Here is a 17,088-nt window from a genome sequence, read left to right as displayed (position 1 = left end):
GGCTGTGTTCTTTACTTTCTGCATTTATGTTTGTTGTGGTTAAAAATTGAAAATAATCAACTTGGTAATATTCTGCTGCATGTTAAAATGGGTACTTAAACACCAAAGTGTGTTAACCAATCCCCAACACTATGTTTTAAGGAAAGATCTGGTGACATGCAACACAAATAAGCCTTGTTGAAATCAGATCTGAAACATTTTCACTCAAAAATTGGCTCAGCCGAGGATGAAAAGGTAAGGTTTCAGCAAGCTTCGTACCTAATCAATTTCTAGCAAACTATTTTCAACCAAAACCTTATTATGCATTCAGCCGTAGCAAATGTAGCAACACAAACCAGCGAACTTTCATATTTAAAACAAGATTTCAGCAACCAACACAACCAACACGTCTCAACTCACCTAGCCGAAAGCAACCTAGAATCAATATCTCCCAAACATCATGCATAGTAAAGATTTTTTGCAAGAACACATGAACGGTAGTAAAAAACATCTACATGCAAAGGCATAAGTTTAAGTTTCTAAGGAAAACAGTTTAGATCCACTAACCATTCAGGTCAGCCAAACATACTTTGTGTAAGCGAGCTCTAAGATCACGTCTTTGGAATAAAATCCAGTTAGAAAAGGAAATCCAATTAGAGATAAGCTGCCCATGATCATCATGGCATAGGTAAAAGGGAAGGGGGAGGCAAGCCCCCCCATCTTCCGCATATCTTGCTCATCCGACATGGCATGAATCATCGAACTAGCAAGCTTCAAACACTTTTCTCCTCTGATCCCGAGCCTAGATCTGGGCTAATCTTGCTTGGGTTTTGCTCTGCTCCACCGATTCCAGATCACTCTCACTCTACCTCTCGGTCGGACCTCACACTCTCTTCTCCCTTTTTCTTTTCTCTCTTCTTCCTCTCCATGTTTCTTCTCTTCCCCTTCATTTGAAGGAATTTTGCCCCTTTTTATATTTTTAATATGTTTAGAATTATGTTTCTGCCCTTAAATTACACATAATCTCGTTAAACCCATGCCACATCAGCTTTCCATTAAAAAAAAAATCCATATTTTGCCCCTTTTTATTTTTTAATCTTTTTAGAATTATGTTTTTGCCCCTGAATTACACATAATCTCGTTAAACCCATGCCACATCAGCTTTCCATTAAAAAACTCCATATTTTGTCCCCTCGTTACATGCAAACCCAGCAGCTTCCATTTATTTCAAATTCACTCCCAATAAAACTTTTAAAAACTAACAGAAATGCCCTTCTATAAAACGAAAATCACAAAGAATATGTAATATATATTAGGATTAAAAATGGGGTTTTACATCTATTTTATCCAGAAACCACCGCCCTGTCATTAGCAATTAATAATAAACCAAATTTTCTATGCTAGAAAAGGTTGAAGTTCCCATCTCATTCAATTCTATTGATGATAATCATTAAACATACTATATAATTCAGACAGAAGTCACTTGATCAAAATAGCAAGCCAAAAAAACACAACAGCACAAATTATTAATTCAACATGAAACTAAATATTGATTTTCACACCTAAAATTAAACTAAAATGAAGCATGTTTTAAGTATAGAAATAGAACAGGCCAAATGTGAAAAAAATAATTAAGTGTTAAAATGAAGCAATGCTTTTTAGATATAACTTCCAATAACATGTTTACGATTTACTAATTTCAACTATATTTTAGTTACTTCTCTTATGCATAATAATCAATATAAAGATGTCTATAATCACCATTCCTTTACCACCTCACAATGTTTATGTATACCATCAGAGTTGAGAATTAGAAGTACGAGAGAAATCAAACAAAACAAGAAAAATGAATTTTCACAAACGGGTTAAGGACACGGCCGGGGGGGAAGGGGGGTGAGAAGCTTCAAAATATTCTACCTCGCAAACTCAAACCGAAGTCACACACCTGTTACCACCTCACTGACTCCCCAGTCTCCCCTTAACCCTGACTGCTTATCATTGTAATCTTTATTCCTCTTGTGTTGATTGTTATTTCTCTCCTTTGCTAGCTTCTGGCCAACTAATTAAAGTTGATTTATTTCTGTTGAAAGCTACTCACTTTCTTTTTTCTTGAATTCATCTTCTTTCTTGCTTTGTTCTTGGTTTTGCATTTTCTTGGCTTTTCGGTTTTTCTCTTTCTTCTTTTTTTTTTTTTTTTTTTGGGTCAGGGGTATTCATTTTCAACCCTCCATTACCATGTCTTTGAAGCTTTGAAAACCCAACGAACCAGAAATATGCGACCAAGAACATAGTCTCTAGGCTCTGGCAAAACTCCAAAAAAGAAGGCGGCGATTGGCTTTTGATGTCATTCGCTTCACCAGGGCTCTTGGTTTTTTGTCAAAGATAGCAACAAACAAATGTTGCGGTCCCTCTCTTATGTTGCCATTGTTATCGGTAGACGCTGGAGTTAATTTTCTCGACATTGATCAGAAAATACTCACTACCATGGTGAAAGAGAAGAACTTCGAATCTTTGAGTAATCTTGGAGGAGTGAAGCAAGTTGCTGCAATTCTTGGAACCGACGAAAAGAATGGTGTCCCAGGTAATGAGGCTCAATTTCTACATAGAACGAATGCTTTTGGTCAAAACTGTTATTAAAAGCTAGATGCAAAAAACGTGTTTAGTTTTGTTTACGAAGCATTCAAAGATAGTACCATTATCATACTTCTAGTCCGTGCAGTACTTTCTCTAGCCTTCGGAATTAAAGAAGATGGCTTGAAAGAAGGGTGGTATGATGGCAGCAGTATTATATTTGCTGTGTTTTTGGTTGTAACTGTCTCTGCCGCGAGTAACTTTAAGCAAAATAAACAATTTGAAAAGCTTTCTGATGAGAGTGGTGACATAAAAGTTGAAGTAGTGAGAGATGGCAGGCGCCAAGCCGTGTTAATCTTTGAAGTTTTAGTGGGTGATGTTGTGTGTCTGAAGATCAGCGATCAAATTCAGGCTGATGGGTTGTTCTTGAATGGTCACTCCTTGAAGTTGGATGAATCTAGCATGACTGGTGAAAGTGACCATGTTGAGATCAATGGCAGCAAGAATCCTTTTTTGCTTTCTGGCACAAAGGTCACAGATGGTTATGGTTATATGCTCATCACTTCTGTCGGTATGAAAACGACATGGGGAGAGATGATGAGTTCTATTAGCCGTGACTTGGATCAGCAGACTCCACTGCAAGTTCGCCTGAACAAGCTGACTTCCTATATCCGAAAGATTGGATTGGCAATAGCTGTGCTGGTCCTTTGTTATGTTGATTCATTGTTTCACAGGTAACACCATGGATGAAAGAGGAGACAGAGAATTTGTTAAATAAGTGAAGCATACGACATCGTTTAACCAGGAAACAAAACGCTGTCGTTTTGTTCAATATTCCAAATGAATCTCAGCCATCAATGATAAAGAGAATCCAACGGCTCAAATGCATTCAGAAGTCAACAGTATAAAAGGGGACTATTCACGCATTTGAGGGCAATCGAGTTTAGGTATTCTTTTGGTTTTTCTCTGTAAAATTCGTTTGGTCTGGGTTAGGGTTTCATGCTCATTCTGGGTTTCTTCTCTGTGTGAATCTATCTAGAGTTGTGTTTGAGGGCAGGGGTTCCTTGAAGGTTATAGAACACTCTAGGGCTATTAGGATTTGCGGGATACAGGGAAGTGAGTGAGTGTTTGTTTCTGGGAATATCAGTGAAGAAGATTCTTCTATAAAGTGTAATCTTTGAGGAAATCAATACTAGTGCAGCGAGCTCCATATTCTGGAGTTCAACGTGGATGTAACTTGTTCTATTTTGAACAAGCGAACCACGGTATATCTTGTGTTGTGTGTTTGTGCTTTGTTCTTGCAGATTCTGGTTTGTTTTGTGTCTAATCTTGCAGGTTGAAGGATTGATATTGATTTATAACAAAATTCAACCGCGGCAAGTCAAAGTTTGACGATGTTATGAATACAGTTCTGAGAATTATTGCTGCAACAGTCACAACAGTGGTGGTTGCAATCCCAGAAGGTTTGCCTCTGGCTGTTACTCTCACTCTGTCATACTCTATGAAGCGTATGATGGCAGATAATGCATTGGTTAGAAAACTCTCTGCTTGCGAAACGATGGGATCCACCACAACAATCTGCTCAGACAAAGCAGGCACGCTTACTTTGAATTAAATGAAAGTGACAGCGTTTTGGGTTGGAAAAGAAGCAATGAAGGATGCGGATATAGCTGCTAAGGTTTATGAGTTGCTACAAGAAGGGGTTGGTCTAAACACAATTGGTACTGTTTATCAGTCAAACTCTAGATCACCGCCTGAGATATCTGATAGTCCAAACTGAGAAAGCAATACTTTCCTCGACTGTCTTAGACTTGGAAATGAACCTGCATGTGTCAAAACAAAATTGTGACATAATCCATGTAGAGGCCTTTAATTCAGATCAGAAAAAGAGAAGTGGTGTCTTGATGAGGGGGATCAACGAAAAGGTTGTTCACACACACTGGAAGGGAGCTGCCGGGATGATACTGGCCATGCGTTCGCATTATTATGACAGAAGTGGTACGATGAAAGTCATTGATAGTGAAGAAAGAATGCAAATTGGAACAATTATTAAGCGTATGGCAGCTAAGAGCCTGTGATGCATTGCCTTTGCTTTTAACTTCTGATTATCAACATGTACCAGTAGAGCCGAGAAAAGGAATTAACGAGGATGCATGTAAGTTTGTTGTTGCAACTCTCCAAAACGAGCCATGGACTAAACTCATCCAGACAGAAACTTGAAAAAGGAGTCGGACTTGTAAGACTTGATGCCGTCACATGTCACAATTATGTAATTATGCAGTTCAACGTAGTTTAAATGAGTTATTTAACTACCTCTTTTGATCATTGATGAGAGGTTAAAGATAGTTAATGGGGGTTACTTGGTCCCTAGCCTAGCCATATATAAAAATATCATCTTCTCCGTCAAAGATATATCACAAAAACGCAAAATATTCTAGAGACATAGGTTAGAAGACATCTCTCCAATATTAACTGACAAATCATTCACGTTTGACTTTCAACAACACTTGAACAATATAACCGTAGATAAATGATTAAATTCCGCATTATATTATATATCTTGACTATCAATCATTGTAAAAAAAAAAAAAAAAAAAAAAAAAAAAAAAAAAAAAAAGAAAGAGAGAGATAGTATGTTGCTTGATCGGAATGCTTTTAATTGAATCTTTAAGAACTCATACTCTGGTATAATGTTCATAAATTTATAGATACCGTGCTGGAAAAGGTTGAAGTTCCCATCTCATTCATTCTATTGATGATAGCCACGAAACATTCTATGTAATTCAGACAGAAGTCACTTGATAAAAAATTAGCAAGCCAAAAAAAAAAAAAAAAAAAGAAAAACACAAACAGCAGAAATTATTAAAATAGATGGTAGGTAGCACACTGGATTGATTAAGAAGCCAAACAAGGATTCAATTCAACTGGGCAACAACACATTAATTTAAAGAAAGACTATAACTCCGGATAAACGTATACCGTCAACATGAAATAAAGTCATTCTCATTTCCATTGTTTGAAATAACATAAAAGAATTCAATACACAAAAACGTGCATACACCCAAATGCATTAAGTCAACATGAAACTAAATACTGATTTTCACACCTAAAGTTAAACTAACCTTGATTGAATTTTCGAGCACACCAACCATCTACAGCGTCACAAACAAAGCCGCAATAATATTGTAAACATAATAAATTATTCTTATTAAAATTCTTAAAAGTCAATAAATTAATTCTTATTCAAATTCCTATTCCTACTCTTGAGTGAAGTTGTAAATTATCTGAAATCTGTAGAATCAATATCCTATTGGTATTGGAAATTTATTAATTTAACTCTTAATCAAATTTCTTTTCACAAACTTGTTACATAAATAGGAGTATACTTCTTTGACACAAGAAACCATAAGTCCCTATATCAATTTAAATCCTTGCCAAAAATAAATAAACAAAGACCCATAGAAATTTCTAACTCTTATATATATATAGTAGTATTGATAAACACTAGTTTTAGAACAATTATGAATTAAGAAATTTAATTACAATGTCTTGAAACTTTAAAAAAAAAAAGAAAGAAAAATACAAAAATAAAAGGGTAATTTTAGATATTACATAGAAGTAGGGGCTAATAATTTAATTGCTGGGATGCGTATATAGCATCACTCAATGATAAATTACTCTTATTAAAATTCTTAAAAATCATTAAATTTATTCTTATTTAAATTCCTACTCCTACTCTATCAGTAGAATCAGTATCCTATTGGTATTGAAAATTAATAAATTTAACTCTTATTCAAATTTCTATTCTTACTCGTAAGAGCATATCACGAACTTATTATATATATATACTAGTATACTTCTTTGACACAAGAAACCATAATTCCCTCCCTGTATCAAATTTCTTGAAATTTCCCATTCAATTCCATGGCAAACCTTTTGAAGAAGACGTTAACTCTGTTACAGAGCAAATTCGAAAAGAAAGAGGAGAAAGACCACAGAGATGAGGAGGAGGAGAAGAGGATTTGGGAGTCACTTTTGGAAGATATATTAGGCAAAATTATCCGCAAATTAAGTTTACGTGATGCTCTTAGTATGAGTAGGACTTGCATGTCAGGGAGATCAGCATTCCAAAACAATGTCCAAAACATTGTCATCTTCCCGTGGATGATGTTACCTTATGAAAGGGAAACCAATTGTGTGAGATTCCTTGATTTGTGTGGAGGCTTTCTTTATAAATTCAACCTCCCCAAGAAATTAGGAAGAGTCAATTGGTTTTTGGATCTTCCAAAGGTTGGCTTATAATTGCTAATGGCCCTCAATGCAATCCCCGAAGTTTTCTCTTCAATCCAATCTCAGGTATACATATTCAGCTACCTCCTCTCACGACAATTCCATCTTTTCAAACTTACCTAACTTACCAATCTGAATTGAAAGTTTCACGAGATATTGATCACTTTTTTGTTAAATTTGAATTATCATCGACAGATTCTACAAACGTTATAGTTGCAGGAATCATGTTTCCATATTATAAGTTGGCAATTTGCAGACTATCTGGAATTATTATACTTATTTATACGACATCCTATATTCTAATGGAATATGGCATGCTTTGATCCACACAGAATTACATTTTCTTGAAACACATCAATTAAGGGTAGGGGATGAGGATATTATTCTCAAAATATTATCAGTCCCTTGTCCTGATATCCAACAATATAATGAAATTGAATTTGAATTAGGATAAACAACGGTTTGTGAAGGGATAAAGTCATATTTGGTGGAGTCCAAAGGTGAAATTTTACTTGTTCAAAAGATGCTTGAACATACAGCTACTCAAATAGACTACTATGATCATTATGATACTAGGTGTCTATTTACGTATGACTCAACTCGTGGATTTTATGTGTTGAAGATTGGTTATCCTACTATCGCATCCACCGATACAACTAGGTTAAATAGCTTGGATGATCAAATATTATTTGTGTCACAACACAGTTCATACATTCTAGATAGAAATCTCAACTACTTGGAGGGGAATTGCATTTTCTTTTTGGATGAGAATGGTCACGTTTACAAGGAAGATTATGATCCGGGAGAAAGTCTTCTATTTTGTGAACCACATCCCTCTCGTGAATCGGGTATTTTTTACTTTAAAGATAAAAAAATATTATGTGCTTTCCCAAGTTTCAAGAATTTACCACATTTTCAAATGCATTGGTTTTTACCCAATATATGGTAAAAACAAAGTTGAAGTAATCCATAGGTTTTATTTATTTATTTTTATCATATGTTACATGCATACGCTTTGAGTCAATGTTAACTTGTTGCTCTTTATTCATTAATATAATCTCTATTATAAGTAAAACAATTGTTATGTAAAATAGAGTTTGTAGTACTTGGGGTGCTAGTTATGCATGTACTCTATTAATTATTACATGAAATCTTAATTTATTTTGAAATGAATTTGAAGAAAATTGTGTAGAAAAGAGATATATATGAAAGTAAGGATATCCTTGAAGAATATCCATGGCATGTGTTCATCTTAGAAGAATGCTGAAATTAAATAATTAGGTTTTGGTGCCTTGCACTTTGACTTGGATTTGGTTTGCCTCTTTCGATGAATCATGAATGTTGGTCTACCACGTATCTAAGCTAGCTGCTTTTTACAAATTAATTAGGTAAAGAACGAATCCTTGCACATTCACCACTTCATTCATGTTGGTTCAAGGAAGAAAATTTCAGAGTAAAAATGAGAGATTGAACATGAAAGAGACGGCAAGATTTTTAGGGATTTTTCTCTCTACTTTCTTTCATTTAATAGAGCAATGTAAATACAGACTTAGTCACTGTTTTACCTACTGCAGTAAAAAATAAAATATTACAAATACACTTTATCAAAAAATATGCACCAACTCAAGTCAAGTCTCAACAAAACATCACATATAGTCTTCACATGAGTGGCCTGATATCTGCTGCATAACCACTGCTGTCATAACAAGAAACGGAAGCTGAAACTTTGGCTCTAAAAAATGGTTTGAATATCCAACAGGAAGTTGTCCCATTTCCAGCAGGTTATCACCTACATCATCACTCCTCCTTGATAAGCTTGCTGGAAACACCAAGTCTAAGTCTCAAACTCTCAAACTTGGTTTTAGGTAGACCCTTGGTCATGATATCCGCAAGTTGATCTTCACCCCTGCAATGGATTAGTTTTACTTCAGCATTACTTTCAGCTTCTCTCACAACATGGAACTTGATCTTGACATGCTTTGTCCTGTTGTGTAGGATTGGATTCTTTGCCATAGCCATTGTTGATTGATTATCACAAAAAATCACAATAGGTTCTTCTTGAATCTGCCTCAAATCCAGCATGACCTTTCTCAACCAAATAGCTTGGTTAACTACAGCAGCAGAAATGTATTCTGCTTCTGCCGTGGACTGAGCTGTTGTGTCTTGCTTCTTCAAATGCCAGCATATGGCCCCTGAGTGCAAGAAGAATACATAACCTGATGTACTCGTCATATCATCAATGCATCCAGCCCAATCATTGTCAGAATAGCCAACAAGATGTAATTTTTCAGCCTTTTTGAACCATATTCTAAGCTCATCACTTCCTTTAACATACCTCAGCACTCTCTTGGCTGCCTTGAGATGGATTTCACTTGGATTGGACATGAACCTAGAGAGGACACTCGCTACCAACATTAAATCTGGTCTGGTGGCAGTCAAGTACAGAATGCAGCCTATGATGCTTCTATACATTGTTTCATCAACCTTCTCAACCCCATCATCCTTACTTAGCTTTAAATTCATAGCCAGTGGAGTATCCACTGATTTGCATTTGTCCATGTTGAATTTATGCGGAATTTCAGTTGCATACCTCTTTTGATTGACAAATATCCCTTGGTGACTTTGGTGGATTTCCATCCCAAGAAAGTAGGACATCTCCCCTAGATCAGTCATCTCAAATTCTTTATGCATGGCTGATTTGAAATCATTAAGTTAAGTTGAGCTGCTCCCCATGATGAGTAGGTCATCAACATAGAGTGAAATTATGGTAAACTCATTTTCCAGCCTCCTAACATATAAAGTGTGCTCATTAGCACTCCTTGCATAACCCAAACTCATCAAATACTTATTAATTCTGCTGTACTAGGCTCTAGGAGCCTGTTTCAAGCCATATAAGGCCTTTCTCAGCAAATACACCTTATGCTCCTGCCCTTCCACTTCATATCCCTCCGGTTGCTCCACAAAAATTTCCTCATTGAGCCAACCATTTAAGAATGATGACTTGACATCTAATTGGTAGATTCTCCACTCAAATTGGGCTGCCAATGCAAGAAGAATCCTTATAGTATCATGCAGCCATCGGTGCAAAGGTATCTAAAAAATCCACACCATATTGTTGAGCAAAACCCTTAACAACTAGTCTTGCTTTATGTTTGTACACTGAACCATCAGGCCTTAGCTTCCTTTTAAAAATCCATTTTACTTGGATCACTCTCCTGGTTGTTGGTCTGTCAACTAACTCCCATGTTCCATTCTTCTCAATCATGTTTATCTCCTCATGCACTGCATTCTTAAAAATTTCGGATTTAGCAGCCTCCTTGAAGTTTGCAGGTTCAAGCATGGCTGCGTTACATCTCTCATAAACCTCAACCAACGACCTTGTTCCCCTGATTGGAAAATCATCATCCAAGTCTACCTCTTCTGGAATCTCAAATCTATCCACTGGTGTATCTGGAATCTGCTCTATTCTGTCCATTTCAGCTTCATTTTTCACCCAATTCCACGTCCCCTTGTCATCCACCCTCACATCCCTTGTGATGTGTATCTTTTTGGTTGCAGGATCATAGATTCTATAGGCTTTGGACTGCTCACTGTATCCTATAAAAATTCCTGTCAAAGCCTTCTCATCTAGCTTACTTCTTTTAGCTGCTGGAATGAGAGCATAACACACACTCCCAAAGATTTTTAGGTTTCTAACTGAGGGCTTCATTCCATACCAAGCTTCATAGGGTGTTTATTTGTCAAGGCTTTAGTAGGGAGTCTATTAAGCAAATAGACCCCTGTATTTACAGCTTCTGCCCAAAATGATTTAGGCAGCCTCTTCTCAGCAACCATACACCTTGCCATCTCCATTACAGTCCTATTCTTCCTCTCACTAACTCCATTTTGCTGTGGAGTATAGGGACAACTGAACTGGTGAACAATTCCAGCCTCTCTGCAGATTTTCTCAAATTCGTTGGAAGTATACTCACTCCCATTATCACTTCTAACAGTTTTTATACTTAGGCCTGGTTGTTTTTCAACTTGCACTTTAAACCTCTCAAACACCTCTGCAACTTCACTCTTTAATTTCAAAAAATACACCTCCAGCGCAACCGAGAATAATCATCAATGAAGAGGATAAAATATTTGCTTCTATTTAGGGATGGTGTTTGCATAGGTCCACACACGTCTGTGTGGATAAGTTGCAGCCTCTCACTAGCTCTCTAGGCCTTGTTTACAAGGAAGGGTAATCTGCTCATCTTGCCAAGTTGACAAGTAGCACAAATGGTTTTGTTTTCAGCAATTTTGGGCAGGTCACAGACCAACTCTTTGGTTTGAGTTTCCTTAAGACTATGGTAATTTAAGTGGCCTAATCTCTTATGCCACAATTCAGTCTCATCTACCTCCACAACATATACTTCTAATTCTGGTTTGTTCAGCCTAATGGGAAAGCTTTTTCCCATCATCCTAACCTTCATCAATTCATTCCCTTCACAGTCCAGGATTGTGCAAAACTGATCCTGGAAGTGCAGGGCATACTTCCTCTCCATCATCTGTCCAATACTCAAAAAGTTATGACTTAAACTAGGCACATACAATACATTGGGAATGAGTTTGATACCTGATTTTGTTTGCACAACAATATCTCCTCTCCCTTTCACAGCCACAAATTCCCCATTTCCAACCTTAACCTTGGAATGGTAAGACTTGTCCAAATTCACAAAGTCTTCCAGGTTTGCTGTCATGTGATTTGTGCACCCACTATCTATCAACCAATCATCATTTTGAGCTTGAACAACACTGCATGAGGCCATGAACAACTACTCTGGATCTAAGTTTGGCTGCTGGTCCTCCACAATTTGTGCTTGCTGTGTTGACTGAGATGGTTTGCTTTTGCATACATTTTCAATGTGACCATATTGCTTGCATGATCTACATTGAACATTAGGCCTAAACCAGCACCTCTTTTCATTATGCCCCTTCTTCTTGCAGTGAGCACATGGTGGAAATTCTTTCCCTCCAGCCGGTTTATTCCACTGGTTTCCCATTCTCTCCTTTCTTTTCTTTTCTCCCGTAGGTCTCTTGCTTCCACCCTGGCCTGGTTTGCCTTTGAATCTGACACCATTGCACCCTCACTAAAGTCCTCTCGCCTCAACAATCTCCTTTGTTCTTGAGCTTGTAGGGCATACACCAAATCAGTGAGGGTGATTTGTGTCAAATCCTTAGAATCCTCAAGTGAGGATAGCTTAGATTCAAACTTTTCGGGTAGGCTAACAAGAACCTTTTCAACTATCCTTTTATCTGTCATCTCCTCTCCCATTAATCTGATTTTGTTTACCACATTCATCAACCTATCCACATACTCTTTTACGGTTTCAGACTCCTGCATTTTCAACATCTCAAACTCCCTCCTCAAGTTTAGCACCTACATACCCTTTGTTGTATCACTGCCACCGAACTCTTCTTTGAGTTTATCCCATGCTTCCTTGGCTGATTTATATGCCATGATTCTAGTGAACACTTGCTCAGTCACTACTGCATGGATATGGGACAAGGCTCTAGGTGATTTGGTGGCTTCTTCATCGTATAATCTAATCTGGTTCAAGGTGGGGTTTGGCCATAGTACAGGTGGTTGTCTATTCTCTTCAACATACTGCCATAATCCTTGTCCTCTCAAGAACGTTTTCATTTTGATAGCCCAAATGTGATATTGCTCCCTATTGAAGGTTGGAGGAGAAAGAGAGGTTGAAGGTTGTGCCATTGAGTCAGTTCGTGTGATACTTGAAGTTGATTTCTGCGTAACAGGGGTTGAGAAAATGGAGAAGAAGAGATGAGGTTATCAGGCCCTTAAGATCAATATTGCTCTAATACCATTTGTTGGCTCAAGGAAGAAAATTTCAGAGTAAAAATGAGAGATTGAACATGAAAGAGACAACAAAATTTTTAGGGATTTTTCTCTGTACTTTCTTTCATTGAACAGAGCAATGTAAATATAGACTTAGTCACTGTTTTACCTACTGCAGTAAAAAATAAAATATTACAAAATACACTTTATCAAAACATATGCACCAACTCAAGTCAAGTCTCAACAAAACATCACATAAAGTCTTCACATGAGTGGCTTGATATCTGCTCCATAACCACTGCTGTCATAACAAGAAACGGAAATTGAAACTTTGGCTCTAAAAACTGGTTTGAATATCCAACAGGAAGTTGTCCCATTTCCAGCAGATTATCACCTACATCATCAATTCAATCAAAACGCAAAAGGTTCATCGAAATTGCCAATATATTCAAATATGCCCACTCCTTTACTTTGATATGAATTACTTACTTTAATTTGGTAAAATAACCAAAGCTTTTGACCTTATCTTATCCTTATCCTTATATATTAATGCGGGTATTCTACAGGTTTGAGAAACTAACAGCGACAACAATCTTGCTATTTTCAATTCTTAAGAAAATTACAGATAATGTATAACATGGACATGTTTAGAAAACATAATGTTAATCAATAGTCATCTTTGATAAATCAAAATTTTAAGACAATAAGATCTATATATATTTGGTATTGCCATGTGTCTGCGTATTAGCCTATATGGCAGAGGATGAATATAGTATGGAAATAAGCATCGTATCAGAAAGACTGCAGGTAACATCAGCCTGCAAAACTCAGTTCCATTGATGTCCTGAATGGTTGATTCTTGTACTGAATAGTTGAAGATGTGTTGTAGTGCAGTCTAAAATGTAGCATTAGATATGCAGAGTTAAAATGTAGTCCAGCATTAGATGTGCAGCGTTAAAATGCAGACCAGTGCAGAGTTAAATGCAGTACAGTGCTGCAGTTTAACATCAGATGTGCAGTCTAAAATGTCCAGTGCATTGGTGTCCTGAATGGTTGATTCTTGTACTGAATAGTTGAAGATGTGCTGTAGTGCAGTCTAAAATGTAGCATTAGATATGTAGAGTTAAAATGTAGTTCAGCATTAGATGTGCAGTGTTAAAATGCAGTCCAGTGAAGAGTTAAATGCGGCCCAGTGCAGAGATACAATGCAGTTTAACATCAGATGTGCAGAGTTAAAGTACAGTTTGATTTGAGGGGGAATGTTGACTATGCAGCTGATCAATAAAGTCCTGGAAAGTGCACAGAGTGCTGGAAGATACACGGTTTAGTTTGAGGGGGAATATTGACTATGCAAAGTAGCTGGGTTAAAATGTCAAGAATGGAAGCTACAAGGAGTTGGCAGTATTTCAAATAAAACGACATAGCTTAAGGAGTTATATCCTACGTAAACGACGTAGTTTCCAGTTCAGCTCATGGACTGAACTTGTATATATGTGCACCTCTACTCCAGCTAAATAAACTGTAAGTAATTCAGTTAAATGGCTACAACTGCCTCTGTTTTTCCCCTCAAATTCTCTCTATTTCTAGACTTTTCTCACACAAGGCATATTCTAATTTTCATTTCCTGCTTGTACTTGCATATTGTCAATACCTGATTACACAAATTTATATATTAAGTACATATGCACGAGTGCACAACCATCATGTTTCCTACAGGAAACTAGTGTTGCAGGGGAGACAGGGTCAATACCCTCCTCCATTCATCGCATAGTTTGCGTATCATTGAGAAAGAAAAATATTATTTTTTACTCATGAGAAGATATTAGTGTGATTTTGAAGCTTAAAAAAAAGAGTTGGGGAGCTGGTGGGAGACATCGTATAAATGCAGCTAATATAATGTTCATATCCAAATCTGAAATCATGTACCTAATTGAATAAGCAGAAGAGATTCCTCTTGTCTCTCTTATTCATTATATATATAGAGCATATAGTCACAAAATGAAGGCAGATTGAACTGAACAATCAATTTCTAGGCATTTTCAATTCCAAAGGAGGAAAAAATGGCTCCTTCTTACCATACTCGCTCTAACAGTTTTCCTTCCAGACCACACCCAATTACTTCAGAAGTTGATCAGCATTTGAGCAGATTAAGGGCTTCTCAAGCTACTTCTACATCATCATCATCATCAATAAGCCATGGGATAAATGGCCTTCAAGATTTGCATGATTGTGTTGATAAGTTGCTTCAGTTAGCTTCGATTCAACAAGCTTTAGCCCAAGACGAGATGTTGAATGGATCTCTTAGACTCTTGGATATCTGTGGCATTGCTAAGGATTCCTTGGTACAAACCAAAGAAGCTGTACAAGGCCTTCAATCAATTTTCCGCAGAAGAAGATGTTATGATATTGAGCTTACAAGTGAGGTTAAGAAATACTTGACCTCCAGGAAGACAGTAAAAATGACCATCCAAAAGGCCTTGAAGAATTTGAAAGCCATGAAAAACCAAAGAATCTCTCCAATCTGTGAGAAAGATGAGTCAAACGCCACAATTTGCATATTAAGAGAGGTTGAAGCAGTCACTTTCAATGTGATCGAATCCTTCTTGTCCCTTATCTCAGGGCCAAAGGTTCCATCAAAGCTAAACAGCTGGTCAGTAGTTTCCAAGCTAATCCACTCAAAAAAGGTAGCAGGTGAAGAAACAGACATTAATGAGTTTGAAAAGTTGGATGCTGAATTGTCTACCATCATCGCTCACAAGACAAGCAAATCCGATAACATTCAAAACCAGCTTAAGGAATTTGAGTCAAGCATTCAAGATTTTGAAGCTGGACTTGAGTCCTTGAGCAGGCGTCTGATCAAAACTAGAGTCTCTCTTCTCAACATCCTCTACAATTAGATTACAAAATTTTGATACTTTATACTTGTACATCAATCAAATACACTTGTATATTCCTATTGATACTAAATCAATCAGATAAATTTTTTATCTGATATCTCAATCTTCCCTCTTATCTGAGAGCATATACTTTTACAACTAAAATGTTTTGTAAATTATATTTGATTTTCTACTTGCTTGGAGACGAAACTAACATTCTATAATAAGCAACTCTGGATATTTCTTCTATTTCAGAGAAAAAAAAAAAAAAAAAAAAGTCAACTTGGGTGAATAAGTTCAGTTAATCTTCAAATGCTTCACAAAATTTACCCCATGAAAGCCTTAGTTTTGAAATAGATCAATAATGAGACTCGATCATTAGTTTATGTCAATTTTAAGTATATATTAGAGCTGTCAAGATTCCAATTCTCTCCAAATATATTGAAAACCATCAATTAATGAAATTCACATGGTAGATTCAATTCTTACACGGTTTAAGCAATGAAAAATGAGCTGGCTGTCCTGGTGTTACAGTACACTATGCAATATGTAATAACTAATATTTCTAACATCAAGGAAAGCAGTTAATCAGCATAGGACCTCAAAGTTTTGATTAAATATTTGCAATTCTTATGTCAACTGCCCTCGTGTGCTGAAAATTATACTAGTTCTAGTATCAAATTGGTTGTTTACAGACTTTGTCTCCTGATTACATGAACCGATAAATATAAATAGGTATGCACGAGGACACAATTATCATGTTTTATATAGGAAGGCAAGCCAAACTGGATTGCTATCCCATGTACTGCTGCAGAGGAAACAGAGTCAACGCAATGCACAGCCTCTGAATCAGAAAGAAAAAAATTATGAATTGTTAGCAACGTGAAGATACTAGTATGATTTTGAAGCTAAAGAAAAAGAGTTGGGTAGCAGGTGGGAGACATTGCATAAATGTAGCTGATATAATGTTTAGATCCAAGTCAACATCACATTCCTAATTAAATAAGAGAAGAGATTCCTCTTGTCTCCCTTATCTCATAATTGATGATTTTTGAGCTGGAGAATTCTAAGGAAAAGCACTGCAGAGGAGTTGGCACACAAAATGAAAAATTGAAAATACCGGTATGGTCTAACTTCACTCAGCAATAATGTAAATAATATACATGGTTTGCACTGCTGTTAGACCTACTCTGCAGCAGGTTTACAATCAAAATAAATCAGCCATACCTAGCTAACTACTACAAACATATCACATTACAAAACACCTAACCAGCTGATTTATAGCTGAATTCACCTAAATTAACATTACATTGATTAAAGAGATTCAGCTCCAAAGAGTTACAGAAGAACCAAAAAATTACAGCAGAAATTTAAACTTTTCCACCAACCTTGCAACATCAGATTTCAAAAGTTGACATCCTACATGCAGTTTCCAGCATAATATCAGTTTGATCAACACTCCTCCTTGATATTTATGCTGGAAACTCCAAGTTTGAGTCTGAATTCTTCAAACTTGGACTGATTCAATCCCTTGGTCATAATATC

The 17,088-nt window shown here is 36.6% G+C and overlaps 1 protein-coding gene and 1 pseudogene across 1 annotated transcript; both read left to right on the top strand.

Annotated features, from left to right (window-relative positions):
* Positions 1-2,431: 2,431 nt before the first annotated feature.
* LOC116117375 lies at positions 2,432-4,655 on the top strand (annotated as a pseudogene).
* A 10,072-nt stretch (positions 4,656-14,727) lies between these two features.
* LOC116117374 lies at positions 14,728-15,564 on the top strand. Its single transcript, XM_031403413.1, has one exon. The coding sequence runs from the start codon at positions 14,728-14,730 to the stop codon at positions 15,562-15,564; it is 837 nt and encodes a 278-aa protein (XP_031259273.1).
* The last annotated feature ends 1,524 nt before the right edge of the window (positions 15,565-17,088 follow it).

Source organism: Pistacia vera, unplaced genomic scaffold (assembly GCF_008641045.1).
Source record: "Pistacia vera cultivar Batoury unplaced genomic scaffold, PisVer_v2 Contig805, whole genome shotgun sequence".
In the NCBI taxonomy this organism is placed as follows: Eukaryota; Viridiplantae; Streptophyta; class Magnoliopsida; order Sapindales; family Anacardiaceae; genus Pistacia; species Pistacia vera.
This window is presented reverse-complemented; position numbering and strand designations above follow the sequence as displayed.

Excerpts from the sequence above, each read along its gene's own strand:
- LOC116117374 (XM_031403413.1), top strand. The coding sequence starts at position 14,728 with ATGGCTCCTTCTTACCATACTCGCTCTAACAGTTTTCCTTCCAGACCA.